General features: G+C 42.4%; 1 protein-coding gene across 1 annotated transcript in view; it reads right to left on the minus strand.

Moving 5' to 3' along the window:
* Window positions 1-24,858, minus strand: part of robo1 (roundabout, axon guidance receptor, homolog 1) — a gene marked incomplete at its 5' end in the record, with an annotated part of 220,431 nt that extends 195,573 nt beyond the window's left edge. The window contains 2 exons of the mRNA XM_083984904.1: window positions 3,697-3,821; window positions 24,818-24,858. Of these exons, the coding sequence (XP_083841030.1) occupies window positions 3,697-3,821; window positions 24,818-24,858 (166 nt within the window). The remainder of the gene's footprint in view (window positions 1-3,696; window positions 3,822-24,817) is intronic.
* Window positions 24,859-26,657: the final 1,799 nt, after the last annotated feature.

The raw sequence follows: 26,657 nt of genomic DNA on the forward strand, positions 1-26,657 counted from the left end.
GATTGCACTAGTCAAGAGACAAAGTAAAGCAAGAGAGAAAAGAGTAATGTATTGATCTGTAGGAATCAGTTGCAACAACTTCAGGTACATGACCCTTCTACCAATATGTCCAACAGTATACAGAAACATGCAACCAAACTGTGATTTGACTGGTTATAGGGTAAAATCCCAGCAGAGTTTCACTTTTCAAATTTGCAGCATTTTTAGATGTATGTATGATGCTGAACTGTAATGTCAGTCAGTTGTAGAATACATTGGAAAACTGCAACACAAAAAGTGTGTACAAGTGTGGTAAACTCAGATAAGATCAGCTTCAGTCTCCATGCTTACATACAGTACTGTATATGCCACATTCCTCTGAGCTGAACTGTATTAGAGCCAAACCCTAAGGCACCACAGGATGTTATCATTCACCAGTGTGGATGTTCACATTGTTGTTGTTGTACTGTCTTCCTCAGTGTGGAGACTCCTTAAAAGTCTCCTTAAAACCATTGTGTGTCAGTGACCAGCTTACAAAAGTAAGTAAAATTTATTCTGATTTGCCGGAATAGTGAACCAGCAGGATGGTGAAATGGTGGTGATTGCCTTCCTTTGAAGCATTTGTTAGGTCAAATGTCTACTTCTTAATAATTCATGATGCATTCCCTTTGTTGAAAATAAAAATAATAAAAGGTTCTTTCCATAAAAGCAGCCCACATTCGAAGTGAGCATTACCCTGGGAAGTTCACTGCAGACTGTCAGGAAACTTCTGCACTTGTTTTAACATGAAAACTAAGTTCTGGATGGGAGGCCTCTGGGTACCCTTGTTTTTGTCCTGTCACCATTTGTGCTGTGACTGCTGACTGACTGACTGACTGACTGAAAACCCCCTGGACAGAAAAAAGGTAAGGTCCTGTGAGAAGGCTCTGGCCTTGAGCCTTCAGGAAGGCCTAGGGCAACGATTTTTGGTCCCATCGACTCTGGGTTGGTTAATTCACTTGACACTTTCAAAACTAGCAGTGGATTCAGGTCTTCTGTCTGGTTATGTGGCCCTAACCAGTGAGAGAAAATTAGATTAGATGTCGAGAAGAATAATTATAAAATGGAATTTTAAATAGAACATTTAAAATCCAGAGATGTTTGGCCTTCACTGAAGGCCCCGAGGAATCCTCACGTCCTTGACATCTCACTACAATGCCAGTATTGGGCAGTTTTGCAAAACCCATGGTTATATATAATGACAATCTTTTTTTAATGTCCAGTGCCAATGTTGTATGCTTAATGAAAGACTGTGGTAAGGTGTAAGGTATGCACTTGGTTATGTTAGAGAAAGGTCTTGTTTATGGTTTACATAAAATTGCATATTACTTGCAGGGTTGTGACACAAACACCAGTCTCCTGCATAGAAATCAGACAATAAACACACCCATACATCACCCTTAATCATCCACATCACACTACAGACAGGGCCCACACTTCTTCCTGCACTGCTACTGAAGGGTGGCACTGGTCATGAAAGATGAGGAGCAGGATTTGTCAAAATGAGCGTATGGCTACACAGAATATGAACACCTCAGAAAACCCTAAGGATGGAAATATATTTTAAACAGAGTGGGGAGTCATTGCTTTTGGGAACTGCTGGTGCTTTCTTAAAAGCAAGTAAATTAAAAGAGCTGTCACTCAGCAAGTTTGCAAAGAAATACACTCAAAGCGATGCATTGACATTTCTCTCTCACTGAGAGACAATGGAAGGAATATCTGGCTTTCCCGAATCTAGATATTTATGACAGCGTCTTTACAATGCTGACACATTTTTCATGACTCAGATGTGACATCCCTCTATGGCTCTAACACCTTGCTTGAGGCATCGAGTGCCTTACGTAAAGAATATCTATTTTTCATACAGCTGTTCTTAATGCCAATACAGTCACAGATACGTCACGCCACACTCTAAAGTCTTGCAGATATCACCTTGTATCTTTTCGCCAATAACTAGAGCAGAATGCGAGTAGGAAGTGATATAAATAAGAAAGTCCTTGGTTATAACACTGCGGTGGCATCAGAGTGTTAAGCAGGAGTGTCAATTCACCACAAGCGGAATTCAAGCCTTACATAGCGCTAACGGCTGCCACTCACAGATCCAGTTCCACGCAAGCATTTTTTGCCAGAGTAGTGATCCCTCACCTGTTCACACACACACACACACACACATGCACTATTAAATCAAAGTACAGAGAGCCATCAACTGCCCTCTGCTTGACAAGTAAATTGCTTCCTAGATAGTGTTGGCAAACGAAAATACGAAGAGGAAGAAGACAGTCACATGAAGATGGTTAAAGAAAATGAATGAGAGGTGAAAGGCAATAGAAAGTGGCAAAGGAGCCAGAATAAGTAGATACGAGAAAGCAGCGAGTGTAAAATGCTCCACTAAGCAAGACAGCATGGAGCTGTCGTCCTGTCTGATGAGAACTGGGCGGAAGAGGAGTGAAATCGACACTGTGTAACTGATAGGACTGCCAATTGTGGTATTAAACATCTATAGGTGATCCTCTTATCCAAGACAAGTCTAGATAGATAGAGACAAAACTTCTTTAAACACATTTTTTTCAAGGGTGTAACTGAGCCATGTGCAAACAACCTTATCTAATGGATCATGAAAAAAACATGTATGCAGTGTACAACATCAAGAGATTTACAGAGATCATCTGGCAGAAATGATTAAAATGTGCACACATTTCCCTCGCGATGCGAGAACATGATGACATATTACTCCTACAAAGTGCACGTTCTGATCTTACTACACTCTCCTAAATCACGACAACCAGCAGTCGCGTAAAACTCACTGTCACTTGATCAACTGAGGCAGCATGACATTACCACAGATGCCGTTGGCCTTCTTCTTCACGTCTTTGTTTCACTATGTTACATTTCCCATACAGATCAAGGGAAGGAGGAACAACAAGATCATCTAGTCTATTTCAAGTTGCCACATTTTTAAAGTATTATTACATTACATTTCTGCACATCTCTGATGACTTGTACTGTAGCGCAGCAAACTGCTTCTCAAGTTCCTACCTCAGTCTCATGCATAAAATTCAGGGGAAAGGTTTGTGTTTTACCACCACAGAGAGAATTGTATTGTAAATGATTACAGTATGATATTGTAGTATCAACTCAAGCCAGAAGACAGGTTCAAACAAGAAGCAGAGATGATAGAAGTGTATTGTATAGAATTTGTAAACCAGTTGTACAAACTGCACTACTAAAACTTGATATGACTTGATTTCTAATGTTAAATGCGTTCTATTCATTCTATTTTTGTGAACTATCAGCATTAAGAGCTGTGTACCTGTTGATGAATCATGAATGTTTCATTCACATTGTATAATGTAACACCTAAACAAATGTGTATGTCTTTCCTGAGACAGGTGAGTTGACTAAGAAAATCTTCTGTTAAAGACTACAAAGGAATATGTGCTGAGGTACGCCAAGAACAGTAACACAATGGTGGTGCCGACTGACTGATGCAACTCCTCCTGTGCGTTTGAGGCTTACAGTTTCACGGCAACGATAAATCACCGAGGCTAAGGCAGAGGTGTCAAGCTCGCAATAGTCAGACAATCACACAGACTCACTGACAAACCATGATGAGTGAGCCAGACCATGAGAGTGTTATCACTGATGAGAAGACATGCAGAGAGATATCATATGTCTTACCTGGGGCTGAGGGAGGCTCTTGGCCCTGGGCCAGCATGAGGAGAACCATGATGAAGAGGGCCGTGAACCCAAACCACGTGTTACGCATTCTGCTGCTCACTGTCCTGGCATCACGAAGCATCAGTCTGATGAGAGGAGAAAATCAAAAAAGTTAATATCTTTGTGTTTACGGTTTATTGCAAAAATGAAAATGGATTTTTATGAAGTGGAAACAATGAAATACAGGCATACAGGAGAAAACAGCAATTACTAACAGCAGGACCGCGATACCTAAAGCATCCCATTTCTGATAACGCTTTAAAGCATTAGTGTAAACAGAGCAATCATGACAAATGACTGGATTCTCTATCGAGTTCCTTAACGTTGTAGTGGCTGTTAAATATATCATTTATAACCCTATAAGAGAGTTCAGTTTGAAAATGCTAAGGAGATTGTGAATCAACTTTCTCTGTTGCTCAACCCGCATCTCCTTTTGTTTACACGCACACACACCCAAACACACACACACACACAACAAATCCGGCCACGTCAAATAGATTTTTAGACAGGTGAGACAAAAAGCGTCAAGAGTTTAGTGGTGTGTGCGAGACGATGCTGCGCCGCTGACATCACCTGCGCGCAATGACAGGGACCGTCTGTAGCATGGAAATAAATCGGAGGATTGTCCGGATCAGCCATCTGTGGAACAACCTGTTCACCCTTGTTTGATTACATCCAGCAGGCCAAGGCAGCTTCGGCTGCTCCGTCTCCTGCTCCTGCATCTCTCTCTCTCTCTCTCTCTTTCACACTCTCCTCTCTGCACTGCTATGCACTATGATTTTCTATTCACAGACCTTTCTACCCGGCATGACACACTCCTTGAATTGGATATGCTTCAACTAAAATATGATGGACTGGCTTTATCGTGAGGCTCTACAGCAGTGACAGAGTCTCTTCAAGCCTTGCATCTTTTGAGATGATGAAGAGCTTTTAATATCGCGTCGTCTCAGTAAAAAGGTGCATGTATGTGATAATGAAACGAGGAAAAAAAAAACTGCTGTTAGCAAAGCCACCGATGCTCAGAAAGGTTCACCAATGTAAACCACATTTCTCCCTGTATATAGTATATGCTACTGTGCTACGTTCTCCATTCAATCACATGTTAAATGTGCCTTTAATTCTTCCAGACTTTCATGTCTTTTTAATTCATGCGACACCAAACGGGCCGACTGTTTGTCACTTATTATTGGCAGCAGCTTCTTTTTATAGCTCCCTCTTCTTCCTCTCTCTCTTCTCACTCCTTTCTGAAAAAGGTCTGCAGGAGAAAGAAGGCACAAGCATACCAATTTGCTCTTAAAGCCGTTTCTCCAACCTTATCTTCAGGTTACTCAGTGGACACTCCTGCTCCCCTTTATATGCACTTTGTGGTCTCAGAATTAGAAGAGCCCCTGAAAGGACGGTGTATCAGATCTCAGCCACTGGGAGCTCATTGCCGCCGAATGCGTTATCAGCGCCTCTCATTCCTCCAATGTCACAGCAGAGCCCAAAGAATTATGCGTTGTATTTGCACAATTGCGCCATTTGCATGTGATGATGGCACGCATACTCCTGGCTAAATGTCACCTGCCTGAATGAAACGGCACACGCAGGATCCTGGAGGAGCAGAGGACTAGGTCCCCCCCCTTCCGTTTTTCTCGATAATTGTGTCAGATAAACACTGCATCGTCTTCTCGCAGGCAATCTGATAAATACCCAATTACCAGGCAGGAGATGGCTGTGACAAGTGGGCGCCAGGGGGTCATAGGTTGGGGAATGCTGGATACATGGCGGTGATACGGCCTCCTCAACCCTGGAGCAAGTGGTGGGAGCTGGACTCGTTATTCAACTCATCATCCCATTCCGTTTGATGAATGAATGGATGGATTAGAGATAAAGGAAGATTTATTTAAGCCCTGCCTTCTGGAAACCACAAACACGTACGTGAAGATGCATCACAGCTCAATCAATGACCGTTCCTCTGCAGTCATTATTAAGGCTGCTTCCATCAAAGGAAATGAGCATGTTTTACAAGAGTTGTTTCAGTGGCCTCCTCTGCATTCACCACCAATTCAGCTGGAGAGGAATGAAAGGCCCTTATTGTGTGTCTTTATCTGACTCAATGACTGCTGAATGGATTGAAGCCAATTAATCAGGCAGTGACAAGAAGCATTGCTGCTGGCTCAGTGGCCGACTCCCACAAAAGACAGGAACCATCAGCAGAACACTCACTGCCCACAAATTGATTTCTGGATTCCTACTAAACCAAGGCGATGTCATTCAAAACCTGCGGTTTCTCATATTGACACTTCCACATGAACTGAGCGCTTAAACTCAGCAGAGACGATGGATGAGCAAGTACAAAACTTTTTTCCCACATTTATATCGCAAATGACAGAAGTTCACCCGATGCGCTAATGAGATGCAGTGCTCGTGCGTAATATCCTTGAACCTGGACAAGACTCAGGTGAAATTTTAAAAAGGAGGATTTGCAGGTAACTTAAGGGTAAGCTAGTCGGAGGCCTGTGAGAATAAGAATGAACTTCCTATTACCTCTGACTGGGACCTCCACACCTCGCTGCTTTATCTATTTCTCTTTCATCTTCTGCTTGTGTGCCTCTGAAGCACACAGCACATTCTTCCACTGGCAAACCAGAGGTGAGACAGAATACGAGGCAAAAGAATCGGGACGCAGAAAGAACCATTTGAATAATAATGATGCAGAAAATTCCTACTGTAAATTACAAAAGTATGAAAAGATCGATCTGAATTGCACAAATCTGCATTTTCTCCAAGATACTGATTAAGTGAATGGGTGTTATCAACAATATTTCCAGTATACAACTCCTGTCATGTACTTCCTTGCCACATACAAGTTTGTTTTCATGGATACAACACCAGCAATAGAAAAAAAAGAGAAATGAGCATGTTTTACAAGTCTGTGGTCACCTACTGAGATACTTGATTTAGCTAAATCAGGCTGTTGAATGTTAGCTTCACTGCGATCCTGTGGTTCTTACATACAGTACCAGCTACTCATGTTACAAAGGAATCACTTTACCATGGAGATAAGGTACAATTGCAATGTGCAATGTCCACTATAACTCTCTCAACATAATGCAGCATGTCAGTATTTAAATAATCCATACATAGCCATCCATCCATACATGTATTTGACATCTGTGTATCTATGTTCTTGTTCTCAATACAGCTGGGCACACCTGGAATCAACTTTGCCTGTATGACTATTACAAAGTGAGATTTATTTTTTGTCTAAATTCCTCTTCTGTTGTGCACTAATAAGAATAAAAAGAAATACATTTCACAGGTTCTATAAAACGAATATTGCATTTTTCTGCTCTGCAAGTATTCACCCACCCACTTGAGAATCCAGTGTACTACTGTGCAATTCAGGTTCAATATCAACTACTAAGTTTTAGACTACATAGTTCAGCTGTAGCAGGCGCAGAAGTGCAGGGAGCAAACAAAAACAGTGAGGGTGCAGAGATGCACACCATCTGATGAATCATTGGCAGCACTTCGCTTGAGGTAGAAAATCTATCATCTCATGCCACAAAGCCATTACATAAACAATTCCGTTGAGGAGCTACATACATTATTGTTTGATTGCACCAGCTACTTGAAAACAAAATGAATAGGTTCGTGTGTGGTCTTATTTAAGCTCTTCAAATCTAAGTTTCTATGGTGTCTTATGGAAAATTTGAAGTCACACCATGAACTATTCCATACTTTAAAAAAACAATTTTTTTACCTTATTTATGAGAGGAAAAGGAATATCTGTGGTGATGTTAATAAATTTACACAATTTACTGCAAAGCTAACCGCTTGAAGCTCGCAGTCACAAATATTTTGCTATAAAATCTCATTTTGATTCGACGAGGCATAAATATCCATTTTCAGCAGTTTAGTTATACATTTAAATTTGAATCTACAGCATAAACAACCTGCTCCAAAGAACTGGTCAGAAATCACACAGGAACATGTGGATGGAGGGGCAGGAGAAATGAGGCATAGACACACATACAAATCCCTAAGTGTTGTGTTGTGTATTTGTGTTGTGCTATGTCAGCCTCATGTTTTGATGGATGTTCCTGTGCCTCTCCAGCGCTCTGTTCTCCATGTCACCAAGGCTACTCCTTCCTCATAAAAATGCCAACACTGGCTTAAAGCATCTCACATTCACAGTACATTATGCCCCTTCACTTCATTACAATAAAAGGATTAACCTGCCCGGGCTGTGTAAAGTGATCGGTGGAGAGGGTGGACAAACACGAGGCTGAACTGTCCTTCCCCCTTAGCGTAGATTACATCGCTTCTGCTCCCCCAAGTCGTGCTACTAATCATCCACACTCCTGTGGCAACACACGGGGAAAGGGAAACAGATCTGAAGCCATTAGGGCGCCCTGCAGTTGACTTACATAATAGCATATGCTCCATCCGTTCCATGGGGAGAGACCCTGCTTCACTGTCCCACTTTCTGTACATCACTAGCTACTGTATGTCATGTGACGTGGAACAGTCCCCAGAAATATTATTAATGATGGAAACTGTTTCAGACACTGCTTGCTCTGGCCTAGATGGACGTTTTTTTTATATATTCTGGGATAGATGTTAGAATTGCTGTCATTTAATCGAGGTAAAAGGTCTCTTCAACAAAAACTGGCGAAATGATGATATGGGGAAAAACCCAAATTAGAATAAATTAGAAGAGCCGAAAGCACTCCAGTGTGACTGGGGAGATGGGGCTGGTCACATGAGGCCTCCCCACAGTGATTCGTCTTCTCATGAATGTGATCTGTGATAAATTAAAAGCTGATTATTTCTTGGAGGGAGAAGCCAAGCGCTTGGCCCCAAGCCCCCTCACTGGCGGTGATGGATTAGTCCACAGTCTGCACTATGGACCTGTCCCCACTGACAGCACCGCCATGGACGCCACAGGCCTAAGTGCCTCCTATCAAGATGCCATCTCTGACAACTCATAATTTATTTGAATAAATGCTCCGCCATCTCTTTAAAGGACAATTCCATTTATTCTTGAGACAGATGGATGGTTCTTTGATTTTTCTGGAGTAGTATTAGCATATAAACATCTACTCCTATTTACCAGATACATTAGATACACTGTATACACATACTAATAAAGCTTGGGAAGAAACACATGATTTTTAGTAGGAAAACGTGGTTTTAGTAATAGAAACTCAATTGAATTGTATTGGAATAACCTGTATCTATGATGGTGGTGTTTCGTGATAGAAACAAGGGTTTTGTTGCTGTTTTATAATATGCTCTAAGAGCAGCAAGAGAGGCACAAGAGGACAGGCTGAGAGATGTCAGTATTAATGCAGTCAGAGAGCACATGTGGAGCTGCAGGTTCCTGTGAGCGAGCTCAGGTGCACCGGCCGTTGAGCCTCCACGTAGCGGAGCTTTTTTACATTATTGGCTCATTCACATGTGTCTGAACCGTTTTTCCCGGGCCAGCATCATTTGGATGGTCGACGGCGCAATTTGTCTGCAGTGATTGGGTCTGCTTGTGTGGGAACAAAGGTGGTCAGTCCAAGCCATTGTGTCCTTTTGTGTCCCATATGTCAGAAGTCTGCTGCACAAATAATGCAGCAACCGCCAAGAGCACAATGGTCATTATCTGCCGTAGAATCACTGTCATTATCCCGCTGCAATCATAACTCTAATTACAAAAGTTGCATTGTAAGCAGGTAGATTATGCAATGTTAATTACCCGTGCACAATGCCGCAAGTGCGTGTTCAAATGCCAGTCGGTATTGTGGCCCACACAAAGGCAGCACACGTTTTACCCTCTGCCGTATGCAAAGTGACGCCGACGTCCCTTGATGGCTGGTTTAAGCCCTCGCGGTGCTATCTCACACCTCGTCATTAATGATTTCTCATTAATAACAGTTGTAATTAATCACCCTTAACCATATTATCTGACATAAACCAACATATCCACGTGTGTGGCTTTAAGTGATGAACCTCATCCTATAAACTGGCCCATCTCATTGCTCTGTCCCTGCTGCATCATCAGCTGGAGAGAGAGAGCCGAGCTGTGGGTATTTTCCGAGCCTTTAGCCTCAAACATTCGCATGCTTTTTCACTCTCAAGGTACCACCTCCCTTGTTCCTGCATATAGATACGCCATTGACCTCTTTTCTAACACACTGAGCTTTAAAATAGGTCACAGCCACTGTGGAGCAGGCGGGCACAGAATCACACTGGAGGGAAATAGGTTTGGAAGTTTACAGATAAAGCTGATCACAACTTCACTTAGGTGGGCTAGCCATTCTGATAACCCCACATTTCATTTCAAGTCTAACGAATGTAGATTTCAACCCACTTCCCACTGAATTCCTCGACAAACAAATGCAGCAGAAGGTGTTCAAATTTGCATGTTTTCATAATACCCATGGGGCTGGGGTGTTCATGAAAACTTTGAATTTCTACAGACAAGCTAGACACTGGAGGATCCCCCCCACACACGCACACATACACAGACAAAAACAGCATGGCAACCTTTTTGCATTAATCACCATAAAGGTGCACTTTACCAACCCACTCTGGCAAATTAAATCCTCAGAATAATATCTCCATCATTACTTGTATTTCTCCACGCTGACACAGGCATCTATCTGGCTTTGGAAAGCAGCGCAGCCGAGCCTGCCAACTTGGAAAAGACCTGAAACCATGGGGCAATAAAAAGTGACATCAGCAATGGGAAAGTTAATAGTGTGTTTCAGATGCACTTTCTAGAGGACAGGAGCGGTGGAGGTTTCATTCACTGTAAGTGACAGCGGCTGGCAATCTCCCTCTGCCTCCCATATGCCCTTATGAATTCCAACCTGCTCTCTGTAATAACTTATAAATGGGTAAGGCTTCCGGAGGGGCTTATGTGACAGACTATAATGTCTGGGCATCCACTGCATTTACTGTCTGTATACAGTGTTGATGGTAACAGCTTGTTTTGCTTGTTCATCTATTCAGCGTGATGTTTGATTGCAGACGGCAGCTCCCTGGCGTTGGATGGGGTGTCACGAGTAGCTGTGTAAGACTGTTATTGACTTGAAATGATATCTAACTTTGAGGAGCTGATTCGGGCACAGCTGTCAGACAACGCCTCCAGCTGAATTAAACAGAATATAGAAACACACAGACAGACTGACAACAACATGGCTGCAGGCGTCGGTTTTAAACTGGGCCACAGGCACATTTTCTCCTTCAGAATACATGTTCTCTCGCTCATTTATAATCTGACACACTCTTTATTGTCTGTGCGCTGAATTATATCTACTGCTTTATCTAAGTTAACCCGGCTGTCAGAGCAACGTGATGTATGAGAGCTAATTCTGCAAACACAGGTAGAACAAAAAGATCCCTTGCTCTACTATACAACAAGCTCAACAAAACACCAGCAGTATAGAGCTCTTTTGTGACACAGCTCTGGGCCCGTATTTATCAAACTTTAAAGAATTCAAGTGACTGCTGTCGAGAGCCAACCTAAGGGAAGTCCTACAATTGGTTTACTTGTCTGGAGGAGCAGCAGTCAGCCTGTGACAGCAGCTGTGTCGTATTGTATCTTCTGTGTCTGTGGCTGAAGCTTTGTCAAGTCTGTGAAAATGACCGAGATTATGTCATGAGGCTTTCTGATGTCATCAGGGTCATCTTTAACAAATCTTTAACAAAAGGTCTGTTACAAACTGGTAGGACCGGAGGGGGTGAAATGGAAGATGCCTTTGAGTTGCATTATGGGATGCAGGGAGTGCTTGAAGCTTAACTCATATAGGGACTAAAAAAAACCTCAATATATCAGCCTCTGCCTCCTCAAATTTGACTAATCCATTTTAAATATGTCTCCTGTGAGTGCCCTGGCTTTAGGGGAGTGTAATACTAAATGGAATACCTCTTTAACCTACTTAGGAGGCCCCTGAGGAGTCATTTTTTTTACTTTTAATTTAAAGTTAAGGAAAAGTTAACAAATACGACTAAAGGTTACTTTTTTCACTTCTCTCTCTTTCTTTTATTGTTTTTATCTTTCACTTAAATAGAAATATTAGCGACATATGCCTTCAGTCTCAAACATCCTGGTAATACTGTATTTGTGAGGAGACTGACTAGTTTAAGGGCATTTTCACACCTGAACGTCCAAAGGTTCATGTTCTGGTTGGTTCACGTTTCACACTGCATTAATGTGAGCGTACCAAATAACCTTTTATGACATGTTGACGTCTTGTCCTCATTACCTACGTATGCTGCATCTCCCTACACTTGACACTAATTGGTTTGTACAGTAAACAGGCGCGTATGGTGAAGTCACAACACCAAAACTCCTCCTCAAATTAGTTAGTTAGCAAAGTAGCAATCTAGGAAAATGAATGAACAAGTTGTGGCAACAATCATTTTATTGTTATGGCATTGCTACTAGAAGTTTCAACGCCATGCCCAATGTGCAACCCTAGTTTGGATTCAAATAAACATCCTCGTCATGTGGAGGCTTTATCGTTGCTGACAGGAAAGCAGAAGACGACTGCAAGCTATGCTCTGAGCCCTGGCTCTGCGTCAGGAGAGACCAGTGAGGTGTGTGTACTGTATGCTAACGTGTGTAGGCTAACCCCCGGAACTTCCTGTTGAACATTCGTAAGTCTGAACCATTGAGAAAAGCTTTCACACTGCAAAAGTCCAAACCATTTTTCTTTTTCTTTTTTTTGTTGGACCAACGCTTTCGGTCAGATCAAATTTCTGGTCTTTGGTCTTGACCACGGCCCGGGGGAGCTTTCACACCTGTACATTTGGCCCGAAATCAAACAGAGGAGTCCGAAAGTCCGGACCAAAGGAGGTAAGTGTGAAAGCCCCCTAAATCACAGCTGTGAAATTGGTGCAGTTCTTCTTTCCCCTTGCAACACGTAAACCACTGGCCCTCAAAACCTCATAGTGGTAAACTTTAATGCTTGAGGAATCAGCAGACAAAGATCAAATGTGTGATATGAGACATGAAAACCATACATGGATAAACAGCTGCAGCTGCAAAGATCGCCACAGAGCAGGAACCAGAGGGAAAAAAGGAGAAGAAAAAAACTCAGGTAGATAATGAGAACACAGTGGGTTTGTACTATCTGAGCGCTGACAGACAGGAGCAGTGGTCCTGAACATGTATGTGGTTCAACAAGCCCCCAACACGGTGAGCCCTTCTCCTCGGGACTGTCAGCCTTCAGCAGAGCACATCATCTCTCCATGAGGATTTCATCACATTAGCCTAAGCCAGGCACACAGATAGCAGCAGCAGCGGCAGCAGCTAGTGCATCATTCACAGGGAGACACACAATCACCAATTAGAGCTATCACACATACTGTAATTAGCAAGACTGACTGATTTGAGCTTGTGTAAAATGTATTCATATTATCCAGATTACAAATAAGCACATTCATCTAATTAGCTCGCATAGCGTACAAGCTTAATTAAAGTTAATACATTATGATACCCCCAAAATCCAGAGATTACAATACTCCGAGGTTCTAGTTAATTAGTGTATTCACACGTTGACAGACAGGGATCACGGCCTCCTTCTCCCTCAGCCAATTAAAAACCGCAGGTCAGAGTGTGTTTTTTGAGGTTTTGTTTTACTTTTTTTGTTCCACGAGCATCTGCGTATTTGAACGTTCAAGTTCAAGGTAACGTTCCTCCTACAATGCACTTGTTCTTTTGCCAAAGTATCTCAATCCTCCTCCAACCGTTCCTGTCAGCCAAGTCAAATTGGCAGTTACAGAGCCTGTCTTCAGCACGGCTCCTCCTCGGTGTTTGTTTACAGAAAGCTTACAAAAAAAGGCATTCTCAGATTCCTCCCTCTCTATTTATCTTTGACTGCGACGGGCCAACAGAAAGAACCCTGAGCTGAATATTCATTCATCGACGAGGACTTTCACACTTTGCAGAATTAACTTTGCACTCACATAGTCTGCGAAGCTGCATTAACATAAAGTGGCTCATTACGGTATTGCACAGCTACGGGGCCAGCTTTGTTATTAATGGGGGTGGAGGGATGGCGGGGAGTGTATCGGAAAAGAAAGGCACCAGCATTAATTTGTTGTCAGGATCCCGGTATAAATCGGGGAGAGCAGACTACAGCCTCCTGAGATGTTGCCCTTGTTACCTCGAGTCTCATCCTTTCAAGAACAGAACACGCCCACACTGCACTAAAATCACACACACACACACACACACACACACACACTGACATCTCTGCTGCATTTTATAATTTAAGGGCATATGAGGGCAGAGACGTCAAAAAAAAAAGAAAAGAAAAGAAAAACTGCCTCCACTAATAAAATGTCAAGAGAGTATTATGGGATTTTAAAGTTGAAGAAGTTCTCGTTTTTTAGTTTTTTTTTAGACCTAAAGGAATAGTTTCACATTTTGGGAAATACATATGGATCTGGTTAGGTTATTATAAAGACAGAAAACAGATGGACTAAACATGCAAAGTAAAATCTCTTTTTTTATATTCAAAACTTATTATTCAAGACAATATGCCCTTACCCTTGTAACATACAGGGGCATGCCTTGTCCCCTCTGACTCTGCAGGTAGCTCAGGAAGGAAGGAGTCTCTGTGTTTTTTTTTATGGGCTGACTAGAGATAAAGGGCTTTATTCATCAATTTGCACATTGGTCAACATTGGCATCCAAATCAACATGTTGTCCCTTAACTAGATATAAAAACAAACAAAAATGTAAGACCACAGAAGGGAAGTAGGAAAGAGAAAGACAAGACAGAAAGGTGACATGAGTTGACAGAATCAGTTAAAGCTAAAATATCAGACTAATTTCCGAAACGTAAGAAAATATAGGCCAATTCAAAATGAACTAAACACCAGACTTGGAAATACCAGAAATTCACTGTTGTGTATCTTGTGTATCTTGTGTATCTTGTGTGTACCCCCCCCCCCCTCCCCCCCCCCCCCCCCCCCCGTCAACAGGACAGACACCACCTTAACTAACACATTTTCTGGGGGAAACACTGGATGTACCAGTTACAGATGCTCCTCTATCATTAGAACTACTTGAGTCATTCTTACCAAGTGCTGCATTTAAGGATTGTAGGTTATGAAAGGTGTAAAAGAAAAAAAAATTGCATTGCTATGTCGCTTCTTTTGACAAAGAGGCATCCATAGCACCAAAACAAGACAGAGCAAGCTGGGGTCTGCAGGGATTTCTGTTACTAGAACATCCATGAATGATACAGAGAGTAGGATTGTGTCTGTCTCACAGCACAACCTCACTGTAACTGTGCAGGTTTAACAGGCTCCAACTCAGCTAAAAGGGGGAAATGGGAACAGCTACAATCGATTTATGAGGTTGATAAATGCAGTTTTTCAATGTGAATTTCTCTTAGAGACTACTTTGTTCATTTTCATCTTAAACATCATGTTGAATCCAAATAATTCACTTGAATATGGCTGAAAATAATTATGGTTTCTCTGCTTGCCATCAGGTGATGCAAAAAGCATAATCATCATAACTACTGTAGCATAGAACTGCACCGAAATACAGGCAGTTCGCTTAATAACTGCAGATCTTTGGAAAATCATTCTGCCATCTTGTTAGAAATGAGCACATAGTATATAATACATTTACAGTGTTTATGGCCTTAGCTTACAGCTGGTTTCTGGCGTTAAACATCTGAACATCAGCAGTTTTTTCTCTGCAGACAGAGACAGTCTTTCAAGACAATGGACATTCCTAAGATACACCAGATAACATGAACACCAGTGAAGAAATAGCTAAATGTAATTTATGGTAACCAGTGATACAAGGACACATTACAATAACAAACTTGATAAGGCTGCATCTACCTGGAAAAACAATGCTCTGGTAAAACTCAGAAACAACTCAATGAATATTAAACGTGTCTTACTGGTGGAAGCCAATCATGAAGTAAAAGATACTGCCAAGAACAACTGAAATTTACAACCTGAATGACAAGTTAAGGACTAAGATTGAGAGAGCCTTGATGCATTTACCAATGAATTTTTAGTTACCTTGAATAATGGACATCAGCCAATAAGAGGCGACCATGTTTGATTCCTTTCCAGACGTTTCATTGCCAAGGTGAATATATCACTTCATCATGCAAGTCTTTTTGGTCACCAGAGGAAACAGAGAGAAACTGAAGAAATGGCTCAATAACAAACCAAATGACTAAGAAACACAATCCTCAGAGAGTGCTGTGCTAAGAAAGCACCTCGCTTCTTTAGTTCAATACAAATCACATTTACGACAGACTTGCGTCTATTAATATTTTTTCTATAAAAAGAGAAAGTCCCACATCAAAAGCTACAGCATTCAGCAGAAATCTTTATGTGTACCATACAGTACATGATGTGTGGCCTCTGTGGTGTGTCTCAATTTCTTGTTCATTTTTTTGATGCCATTTTTATTGTTAGTTTGTTTTTTCGTTCTCTCCCCCGGCAAAACAAACATGAAGGACCACATGTATGTACACACAGACAAACACAGACACACAAACTAGCAGACAGACTCACAGGGTATTCCTGTCTCCTTCACCCTGATGTAGATGGATGCCCCTGGCTGCTGATCCTGAATCTACATTAGGTCATTACAATAAGCAGCGTGGTCCGACCAAGCCAGCAAAGTGGAGGAAGCAGAGCAGCTTGGGAGGAGAACTACTCTCCCAGCCCTGTGGGGAAACAACCTTGACACAGTCATCTGTCTTAGTTACGCAGGAGTTAGACCTACTGACACACACACACACACACTGGAGGGACGGGGCAGCCCCTGCAATCTCTGCTATGTTATGATACTGCATTAAAGGAAGTAATAGAGTGCATCTAGAAATATTGAAAATAACACATGGAGAAAAAAAAAGAAGTTTGCTCTGGACATAATGGACGGGGAATGTGTCGGTGTTGGGGGTTTTGTTGTTTTCTGCTCAGCTGGTGGCAAGGTGCAGCAAGGTTAGAAATAACCTCACTTCAGCACAGGTGACTTCTGACCCTGGGCGTCAGGCGAAAGTAACGCGTGGAGGTTGGGAGGTGTGGACCGGGTCACGGCAGAGGGACATGGGGATGAAAAGTCTGGGGAGGAGGAGGTGGTGTGAGTGGGGTGGGAGGGGGGGAGAGAAAAGGCGGGACAAGGGCGTCACTGCGGTGAGCTCTCACTCAGTCACCCTGGGGCTGCCTGTGTTTACGGAGCTGTCAGTCACGTGGTGAAGCCTCTCCCGGGGGACACGGGCCACCCGGGCGATGAGAAAATAATAGCTCCTTCTGTCAGAGCTTCGAGGGACAGGGGTCTGATGGACACTGGTGGGAATTAGAGTCAGCCTCCGGGACACATCCCGTCCTACACTTAAATACTGGCAGGACAGACAGTCAAACACGGGACACAGGAGGAAGAAAGACCTACTAGTCTAGTGCCAACGATATCAATATCCATCCTAAGGACCTCTAATATTTGTGATGTCCTTGTGAGTCTTGCTGCTATTATTGAGACATCTGCGGTAAAGGCAATAAAGCAAACACACTATGCCATTTTTAGAAGCTTCTCAAGGATGATGCAGCTCATTTCTTTTTTAGTCTCAATTACACTGTGCTTGTGTGAAATGTGACCAAGGACTTTGTGGACACACTCTCTGAGCATTGATAAAACTTAGAGATGACTCTCAATAATTGGATGTATCATCACAGTTTGTCTCTTCCTCCGGTTTGATTTTTTGGACAGCATGGTTTGTCAGCATTGTCAACAAACTCTAAAATCCGAAAAGCCCCCACACTCTTGATCAGTCGGATTCCTCAAAGAAAGAGTTTTCGAAAGTGCTCGCAATTCAACTTGACCAGTGATCTTGGAAGCTTTTCAAGTGTCAGCAAGCTCATTTTCACATTTCACAGAAATGAATCAAAATCAATAGCCACTCGGCGGGAAGGAAAAACGTTGTTTTGGAAGATGGTCATGTGTGTAGAGTACACAGTTTGCAGTGAATAGAACAAAACAAGGGCTTTTGCTTCTAAAGCAAGCGCTGCTGTGAACTCCACATAAGGAGTGCAGGGTGAAGAAATACAGTCACGTTGTATAAAAGAGCTCCAGTATGGCCCTTGGTGATGAGCAGGATTGGAAACCACTGCTCCATCCATAAAATCAGACTTTAAATCAGGCCGAACCACCATTAAAAGGGTTGAAAGATAGCCTAGTGGAGCTCATCATTAGTACAAACACTCAGAAATCATGGGGTAGCATCTGTTTTCTGCACATCCTCCCACATCAATGCTCAGAGCAGTAGGCCTCAGGGAAGGGGGCGTACAGAGGGCTATTCCCCTGTCCCTTACCATGAATAACAATCTCTACCTCCAGGTAATTAAAGGGGACAAACGATGTCCACGGGGCCACGCCAGCCCATCATTAAGCAAAGCAACTATTACACAGGGAATGTGTACACACGAGGAGAAATAGGCTCTTCACACACCAGTCCCAGAAACATAATGGCCATTGATTTTGAGTGGACAAGCAGAGAGCACATTTCACTATATCTATTACACGGATTAATCCATGTGTCTTTTTATCTACCTGCATTAATGCTACACTGCACATTTTATGCTTTGTTCTCGGCTGCCTCAGAGGGAGGGTGTCTGCTGCCTTTGTCACTTGCCGGGGAGCCCAGACAAGATGATGTGCTCCTCACTGATGACCTGCCCTCCCTGTTGCGGGTTGCCACCGATCCCACAAACGACACACACATCACAGAGCACACTACAAACACAGACAAAACAAAGGTAAGCCGCCTGTGCATTCTCACATACATGTTTGCAAGAGGATTCCAACAAAAACATCAGACAAATGAACGCGCACACAGGCGGCGTGCATTCGACTTTGTTGCAAAATTAGAGCAGAGCAGACATCTGAGACGCAGACAGACAATCAACACCAGCCAGCTGTGTACTCTTCCCTCATCCCATTTGGAGCTGGGTATTGACATCAAACATTGAGCCACTGCTGAGCATGCACAAACTTTGCCACTATGTTTAAAGACACTGAATTAGACAAACAAGAAATAAAGACTGAGCACCCTGAATCCAAGCTTTACACCGACGCCCTGCAGAAGTGACATCACCGTGCGTTTTTGTGTTCTTGATGGATTAACTTTTCCTGCCGCACCAGGATGGGGACAATATTCATGATATTATGTGTGCTACATGTAACATGGAGCATGTCAAGAAAGAATAAATTGAGGGAGTCTTATCCCAGGCAAGATAAGTAGTTAGCAAGTGATCGGTTATATCAGACGGACTTGAAAGGGAGAATGTAGAGCTGGGGGAGGCATAGGGAGAAAAAGAATAAAGGAGAAGGAAAAATATTGTCCTCACTAGCCCTTTGCTGCCTCATCCCAACATTTCAAACTATAAGTACAGGCCAAATCAAGAGACACTTTGCAAAAACCTCAGGCATGAAAAACACCCCAAGTATAGCTCGGTGTCTTCCTCTGGGATCCGAGCTGTTTTGTGACTTTAAAACCTGCTAAATATTACAGAACCTTGCGGCAAGAGGAAATGCAAGATAATAGACCACAGACATCCTGCTAAACTCTGGAAAGTGTGTGGGTGCCACCAGTGTCCAGACTCTAACAGGCCTACAGATGTTTACCATAGCGCAACTGAGGTGCAGCAGGAGCAGGAGGTAGAGGGAGGAAAACATCAAGATATGGGACAAGGCTGTGCATTCAAATTAGTTTTTATGATATTTGGGGTGTTATTTCAAGGTCTGCATGTAATTGGAAGTTTTGAGAGCAATAAACTCATATTCTCATATTTTCCATATGATGTGGGAAAGTATAAACTATAACAATACTGCAGCTATTGTGCATTTTCCATTTTTTCAGAAGAGGGTAAAAGCGTCTATGCTTCAGGCTTCTGGGTGGGTGTTTTTCATGGCAACTATTGACTGACATTTGCAAGCGGTAGTTGCTAGGAGACGTAGCCCGGTATGGGCTGTGAAAAAAGTTGTTTGTTTTTTTGGAGATTATGTACTACAGTATTTGGAATCTAAAACCCCTGTCCCTTTACAAGATTGAACATAGGTCTTATCATGCTTTTACATTAATTCCAGACAGAAATTATATGTTTTCAAGCTGGACTGATGCTAGTTAGCTAATGTTAGCACTGATTCCCATTTGCTTGTGTGTTTTGTTTTGTTTTTAAGTATTTTTGTTTGTTTGTTTAGGCTGTAATGCCTTTAATTGATTAGATAGCTGTAGAGAGACAGGAAGTGAGGAGACAGAGAGAGGGGGAATGACATGCAGCAAACGGCAGCCAGTGAATCGAACTGGTGCCACTGCAGTGAAGACTATAGCTTGTGCCTGCTCTAGCCAGTAGGCTACATGACGCCCCCTCCCATTTGTTTGTTGTGTAAGTTATTTCATCTCCTGATGTGTCAACAGCCCCTCTACAATCAGTGTTACAAAAAACCCTATTACCCCATATTGGCGATTACAATTTTGACCAAATACAATACTTGATTGGTCCAATCAACAAGTACAATCAAACCAATATAGGCTACCAATTGTTCTGATTTTTCCTTTGTTTGTTTTTAGCATCACTGACTTTTAATTTCAGTTTGACTTTAACCTTTGCCACAAACTTACCAGCAACTAATCTCCCCTGTGCTGGCCAGCATCTTGAGCTTGACAGTGAACAGTGAAAGCCTTTTTGCATCCACAGAATGGTTTTCTGGTCATTTACATTTGTCTGTAAGCTTGTCTGTGTAAGTAAGCCTTGTTCATGCTGAGTCGGCTCACAGGCCAGGAGCTTATCGCCTGATGCAGGGCCATGAAGCAGCTTACAGCAGGTGTACAACACAAACCCCTGGATAGGACAGCAGTCTATCACAAAGGCTTACTCCCAATACATATCCTTCCTTCCTATCATTTAATGCTAAAAGGCAAGCAGCAAAGGATTGGCCCCAATTTTTTAGAAAATTATTTGTTACAATGAGGCACGGGACTGGGCGTCTTAGTGCCGACTTCTGCTGATCAAAATCATAATTTATACGGGTTGTATTACTGGGAGTTGTTGAGCAGCAAATATGCTCAGTTATCCTGAGGACAAATGACTAGAGTGCTGGGTCAGCTACATTTTCAATCTCTCCCATTTCATACGTTATGGAGCTGTACATCGATGTGACATTTGTGGGGACAGAGGAAATTCCTCCTCCGTGATAGTTGATGTCCATACAGTAAATAGAAAACCCAATAGGAATATAGGTTAGCTCTCAGCCAGCACTACAACTAAGAAATATTGGAGTAGCCTACTTGAAAAATGAGTGACACAAGGAATCTGCTTGCTGCGCAATCACACACACAGAGGTTTTTGTAGAGCAATCTTCCAGGTACTTAACAGCATTAATCTCCGCATGGTGCCGCAGATCGTCTGTTTGATATACACAATACTGAATCTCCTTGAGAGGCAAGTGAGGATATCTTAATCCATGCCTTTGATCAGTGTCGCCTCTGTCCCACTTCCTATTCTTGTCTACTCTGCAGCATCATTCATCCTCTTCTGCCCACCCTGTTGTTATTGTTGCTGTTGATGAATAAGTCAGTTATTCTTAACTCTAAGCATATTATTCCAATTTAAGCCCTCTGTGCATCAGAGTCTTTGCGACATGACAAATCGGCATAAAAAGGGAAATCATTGATTACGTGGCAACAGACTGCATAGCCATAATCTAAAAGACATAATTCTAATATTAAGGAATTAGTGTTGTAGTGATATAAAAGCTAGTTATTATGCTTGAGCCCTTTGCTGCCAATTACAAATTGTAATCCACTTCCAGTGTGCCCCCACCAGCAGACGACTGACAAAATCCAACCGGCAAACATACCCTAACTCCCTCTAGACATGACTAATTGACTTGCCACCATGGGTGACTGACATGCCATCCAGAGGGCACCATAATAGCCGTGTCATGAGGGAATGATGAGACCTGCCGACAGCTAGCATCGCCCGACCTTTTGCATGTGAGGTCGGGTGTCAGAGGGAACAGGATCCCCCCACTGTCGGACCCACCGCCTCAGGGCTCGGTGAGGATGAGCCACAGAAGACTGGGAGCCGCAGCTTTTCAATCAAGCAACCTTGCAGGACAGTGATTTCATTCTGTATGGCTTCAGAATGAAAAATAAAAACAATAAAACACAAATCAATCGTCAGCAGCCTCGGGGCATTAAAACATCTTGAGGGTGGAAGGAAGATGAAGTAGAGTGATGGTAACTTCCTCTATCATTTTCACCTCACAAAGGGTTGTTGTTTTCATGTTGGAATTTCAATAGCGGAAATGTTGTCTGGAACGAAAACATTTCAGATTTGTAGTGCAGGTTTCTGCTTCAACTCAGATACCTTTCAATATTCTAAACCAGCAAATATGAATAAGTGAGAATGAGTCTGCTCACAAACAGGAAATGTGACTGCAAACATAATCATAATTCTGAAATGCAGCACCGGTTGGATTTAAGAAGAAAAAAAAAAACCTGTGTGGCTTTCAAAGAATCTTTATTCACACATTAGTTAGTGTTGTTGGTTTTGCTCACTGGGTATTAATGTCTTATTCATTTTATGCCTCCTGTCTTATTCCCAAATATCACTAATCCTGTTAGATGAAATCTATTAATGTTCTGTTCTGGCTGCCACACACAAAATTCCAAGTCAGCCGATAAGCCCCAAATTTGCCATGAAGGCATATCTGGTCCGCCTCTCTGGATTAGAGAGATTTACCCAGGCAACCAGGGACGTGTGACCAGCACTGCACGGTGGCAAAGTCACTCACTCCACAAACAAAAAGTAAGAAGAAGCTGTAAATGAAGTCATTTTCATTCCTGCTATTATTCTCCCTGAATGTGCTCCTAATTTCACATTCATTTCTCTGCTGTATCTGATCTCTGGACTTAATTAGTGCCATTTTGATCCTGCGTGATATGTCACGTTCAGGATGTGGTCATGACAAAGAAAATGATAACACAGTGACGCGTGGACCAGATCTGCAGTGAAAAGGAAGAGATAAGGATACAGCCAAAGAAGCAAAAAATGTTATCCTTCAAAAACATTTTACATGTAATGTAATAAATGGAAACAAACACAAAAGAATAATTGATAAGTTAATGGGTTATGCAGCAGGAAAAGAGTTTCAGGCTTGTACAATCATTTTAAAAGAGCAAAAGGGCTGTGCATTAGAAGTAGCTAATCTCATTATTGTCAATAATTGATGGTGTGACATGAAAATGAAACAGGCTTAAGTAAAACTTCAGAAACAATTCCACACAATGCTGACTTGAAGCAAAGTTTCCCCAGTGAAACAGGCAGAAATGTGGGTTTGCGATAGAAAGTGAAAGCAAAGCATTGATTGGAAAAATCCAACCCAACGATCCCCACCATCTTTTCCCACCATTGCTCAAGATGAATAGATAACAAAGGAAAAGCTCTTTGGTTCTCTGAATCAATCTGCAAAAGCAGCACAGTGGCAAAACGCTGCCCAGACAGGTAGGACTCAACACAATATCACTCAGGACTGACTACATCACAGGGAAATATAATGCTGCGTGGACAACCCTCCACCTGTCCACAAAAATCCTCACAGTCCTGTTGTATGTCTCAGCGGTGGATTAGTGATGAGAGCAATCACAGGTACGAGGCTCCTCACAGTGGCTGACAGGGACCAATACACAGCATCCTTTACAACTGAGGTATTACTGACAGCATAGGACATGTGTCCTCTTATTGACTTTGGCTGGCAAAGAGAAAGTTCAGGGTAACATTTTTTCATCTGGATAACAAATGTGGAAGTTCATAGCTGATAGAACTGAACTGCAAAGTCACTGAAAAGATACTGTTATTTTCACTTGCCCACAATAGCCTACCTAATCACACAGTAACACCTTCACGTTTAGTATGTAAATTAAAAAGCATTATAGTGGATGTTCATTGAATACACTCAGACGTTTGGGATTCCGTCTGTGTTCATTCACACTGTATCACTTCATCCTCCCTCACTGTCCGGTGCAATCCCTGCTGAAATCTCTGCTCTCAGTGCCGCAAGACAGTACCGGCCGAGTTACGTGCATCCCGCCCCACTCCGCCCCCTCCCACCCGAACCGTGCACCGCTCAGACTGATAGATTGAAGCCTGAGTGCTTTTGCCCTTTAAATCTGATATGTCCGTTTTTGGAAACATCTGCGCGTCACTTCATTGCAGAAGACGCGCCATGTGGCCAGTTGGGAAACTTTCAGCACCAGAGAGAGGGGGACAGCTCCGCGTCCCGTCAGTCAAGTCTGTAAGTCAGTCTGTCAACAGGCTGCTCTGACAGCAAACACACACACACACACACACATACGTACACACACCTGTCAAATCTCTAAGAGCGCTACACCAGCTGCACTGACAATACACCGCTGATTTTACGGCATGTTGATATGTAGGGGCCGCTCAGTGACAGATCTGCCGGATGTCTTGTCCTGTGCGCTATGAGGACAGAGGTCTGCCTTCTCCGGATCTGCGTAAAGGCACCGCGCTTTACGCATACTGTAGCCCGCTGTGAGCTCCTGAGTCTAAGCAGCGTCTCTCAGAACAACTGCAGCCTCTCGTGTATGAATCATACAAACAACACTGCACAGCTGCCCTCCATAAAGACCGACGCGCAACGTTTTCCACCAAAACTGCACGCACGCACACACACACTCTCTCACACACACACACAAACAGGCATACACAAAGTGAAATCCCAACTTACCTCTCCAAAAAAGAAACGAATGATGCTGCACGGCTTTTTGGCACTTTGAATCAGAAGTGATCCATATCAGCGGCTCCGTGAAACTTTTATTCGCTGTTCACGCCGCCGAGAACGAAAACCGGGGAAACGTAGAGCCTCTAACAACTAGTGACCGAGCGACTTGAGTGGACGCTGGTTATCCTCCTTTCTAGAACTAAAAGCGCTGGAAACTCAAAACAAAACAGGAGTCGGTTGATGAAGCTTATCCTTCATGTGGGGGTAAAAAAAGAAAAAAAAGAAAAAAAAGAATTATCCTGTGCCGTAATGTATAGTGCTGTTAGTGCAGCGGTAGAGAGCCAGCGCATACAGATCTGTCCATGCTTCCCCTGCAGGGAGCAGCCGCGTCAGCCTCCCTGGGTCCTAAAGCTGCGTTCAACTAATGATACCGGTATCAGCATCAGTGCCTGTCAGGACACTGTAAGCTATATAGCAGCCACTTAAAATCACTGCTTTTCAAGTGACATCAGTGAAAAATGTCTTCGTGTCCTCTGCTGAACGAATTCCAATCAAAGATGCAGAGTGGAAGCAAAATTATATTTTCCTTTCCACATTATTTTGAGATATTATTAGTGACTTTTTAGAAGATTATTATCATGGAACAGTGGGAAAAACTGAGATTATTTTTACTTAACTGTCTGTAGTTTCATTGACAGCCATTTTAGTTTTTGGTGATGCATATTATTAAATGAGGAATTAATTTAAAGCTTTTTTTGCATAACAGTAAACTAAGCTTTGGAGAAATATCCCTATACTTTAATAATCACGTGGACCATCGACCACATTAACAAGAACAAGTTTGCCTGCATATAATGACCTGACATTTAGCAGTTATACAGCCTCACCTTGATGCTTTGTCCCAAATCCACCAAACAGCACAGCAGCTATGAGTTTGTCTCTTGAAAGTCAAATAGGTTTGCTCATGGCTGTGACTTCATACTTGTCCAAAATGTTTCCAAATACAGCTGTAAAGTCTCATCCCTCAAATACAACATTTTATTGACTGATGCACTGGGGTGGCTGTTCAGGGTCTAGGAATCTTGGCATTTGAATTCTCCCACCAACAAACTGAACATCAGTTGGCTTCATTGAGGGAGTGTTGGTTAAATTGGAATATAAACAGGAGGGTGTGGCATTAATTATTGTCTTCGTCACATTACGCATCTCATACATTTTAAACAGCTGTGTAATAGATTACCAAAGCAGAAGCTGAGTTCAGACTAAATCATTCATTATAGCCGTCTGGAAGAGAAGTGGTGAAGTGGCGTATAAATCTAGATTAATTAAACTATATAGCTGACTATTGTTAGGCTAAACATGTTAAAATAGATGCATTTGGCCATAAGCAAACAAAAAAATGGGGTGGGAGAAAGTTAATTTCAAATGGATTGTCTGAGTCTTCAAATGTTTTGATCGCTCAGAGAATCAAACTACTTTTGATGTATAAAACACATCATAGTATAAACACATAAAAGCCATTCAGGAACCTCCACACTTAATGCACAAGTGTAAGTGATCCTTGAGGGTTTAAGATTCAACTTTTTTCCTTTTTCCAAGGACAAAATATTCTATTTTGCTCCAAATTGAATTTCTATATTGATGCATTTATGTATTCCATCATCCTCTTGAATCATTCCATCAATTCATGCATTATGCTTCCTATTTCTTCTTCTCCCTGTTTGGCTATTCAATGCAAAGCCATTTTGCACTCCAGTATTTTTTTTTTTTTTTTTTTTTTTTTTAAACTCTCATGTATTTCTATAAGGGTAAATATGGATGTAACCTCTCCCCCTGTCAATCACTGCAAATGCACAGATGCAGACTTTTTTCCCCCCCTAGATTCAGGCTCTGCTCCTCTTCTCTCCCTGCATCTTAACAGGCCTGTCTGGTGTGGACAGACAGGGAGAGAGGTCATGTCCAGAGGGAATGGAGAATGGCAATCTGTCCTAATTCTATCCACAAACTCATAATCCCACACACGGACCTTTAGCGAACCCCATCCTCTGCAAACTGCATATGGTGTCTGTTAAGCAGGTTCGCCAACAGGGCTGGTGTTTCGTGTCTGAATTGATTTAAACGCGCTGAAGGGATAAGAAGTGCTGTCTGT

The sequence above is a fragment of the Trachurus trachurus genome (genome assembly GCF_905171665.1).
Source record: "Trachurus trachurus genome assembly, chromosome: 13".
In the NCBI taxonomy this organism is placed as follows: domain Eukaryota; kingdom Metazoa; phylum Chordata; class Actinopteri; order Carangiformes; family Carangidae; genus Trachurus; species Trachurus trachurus.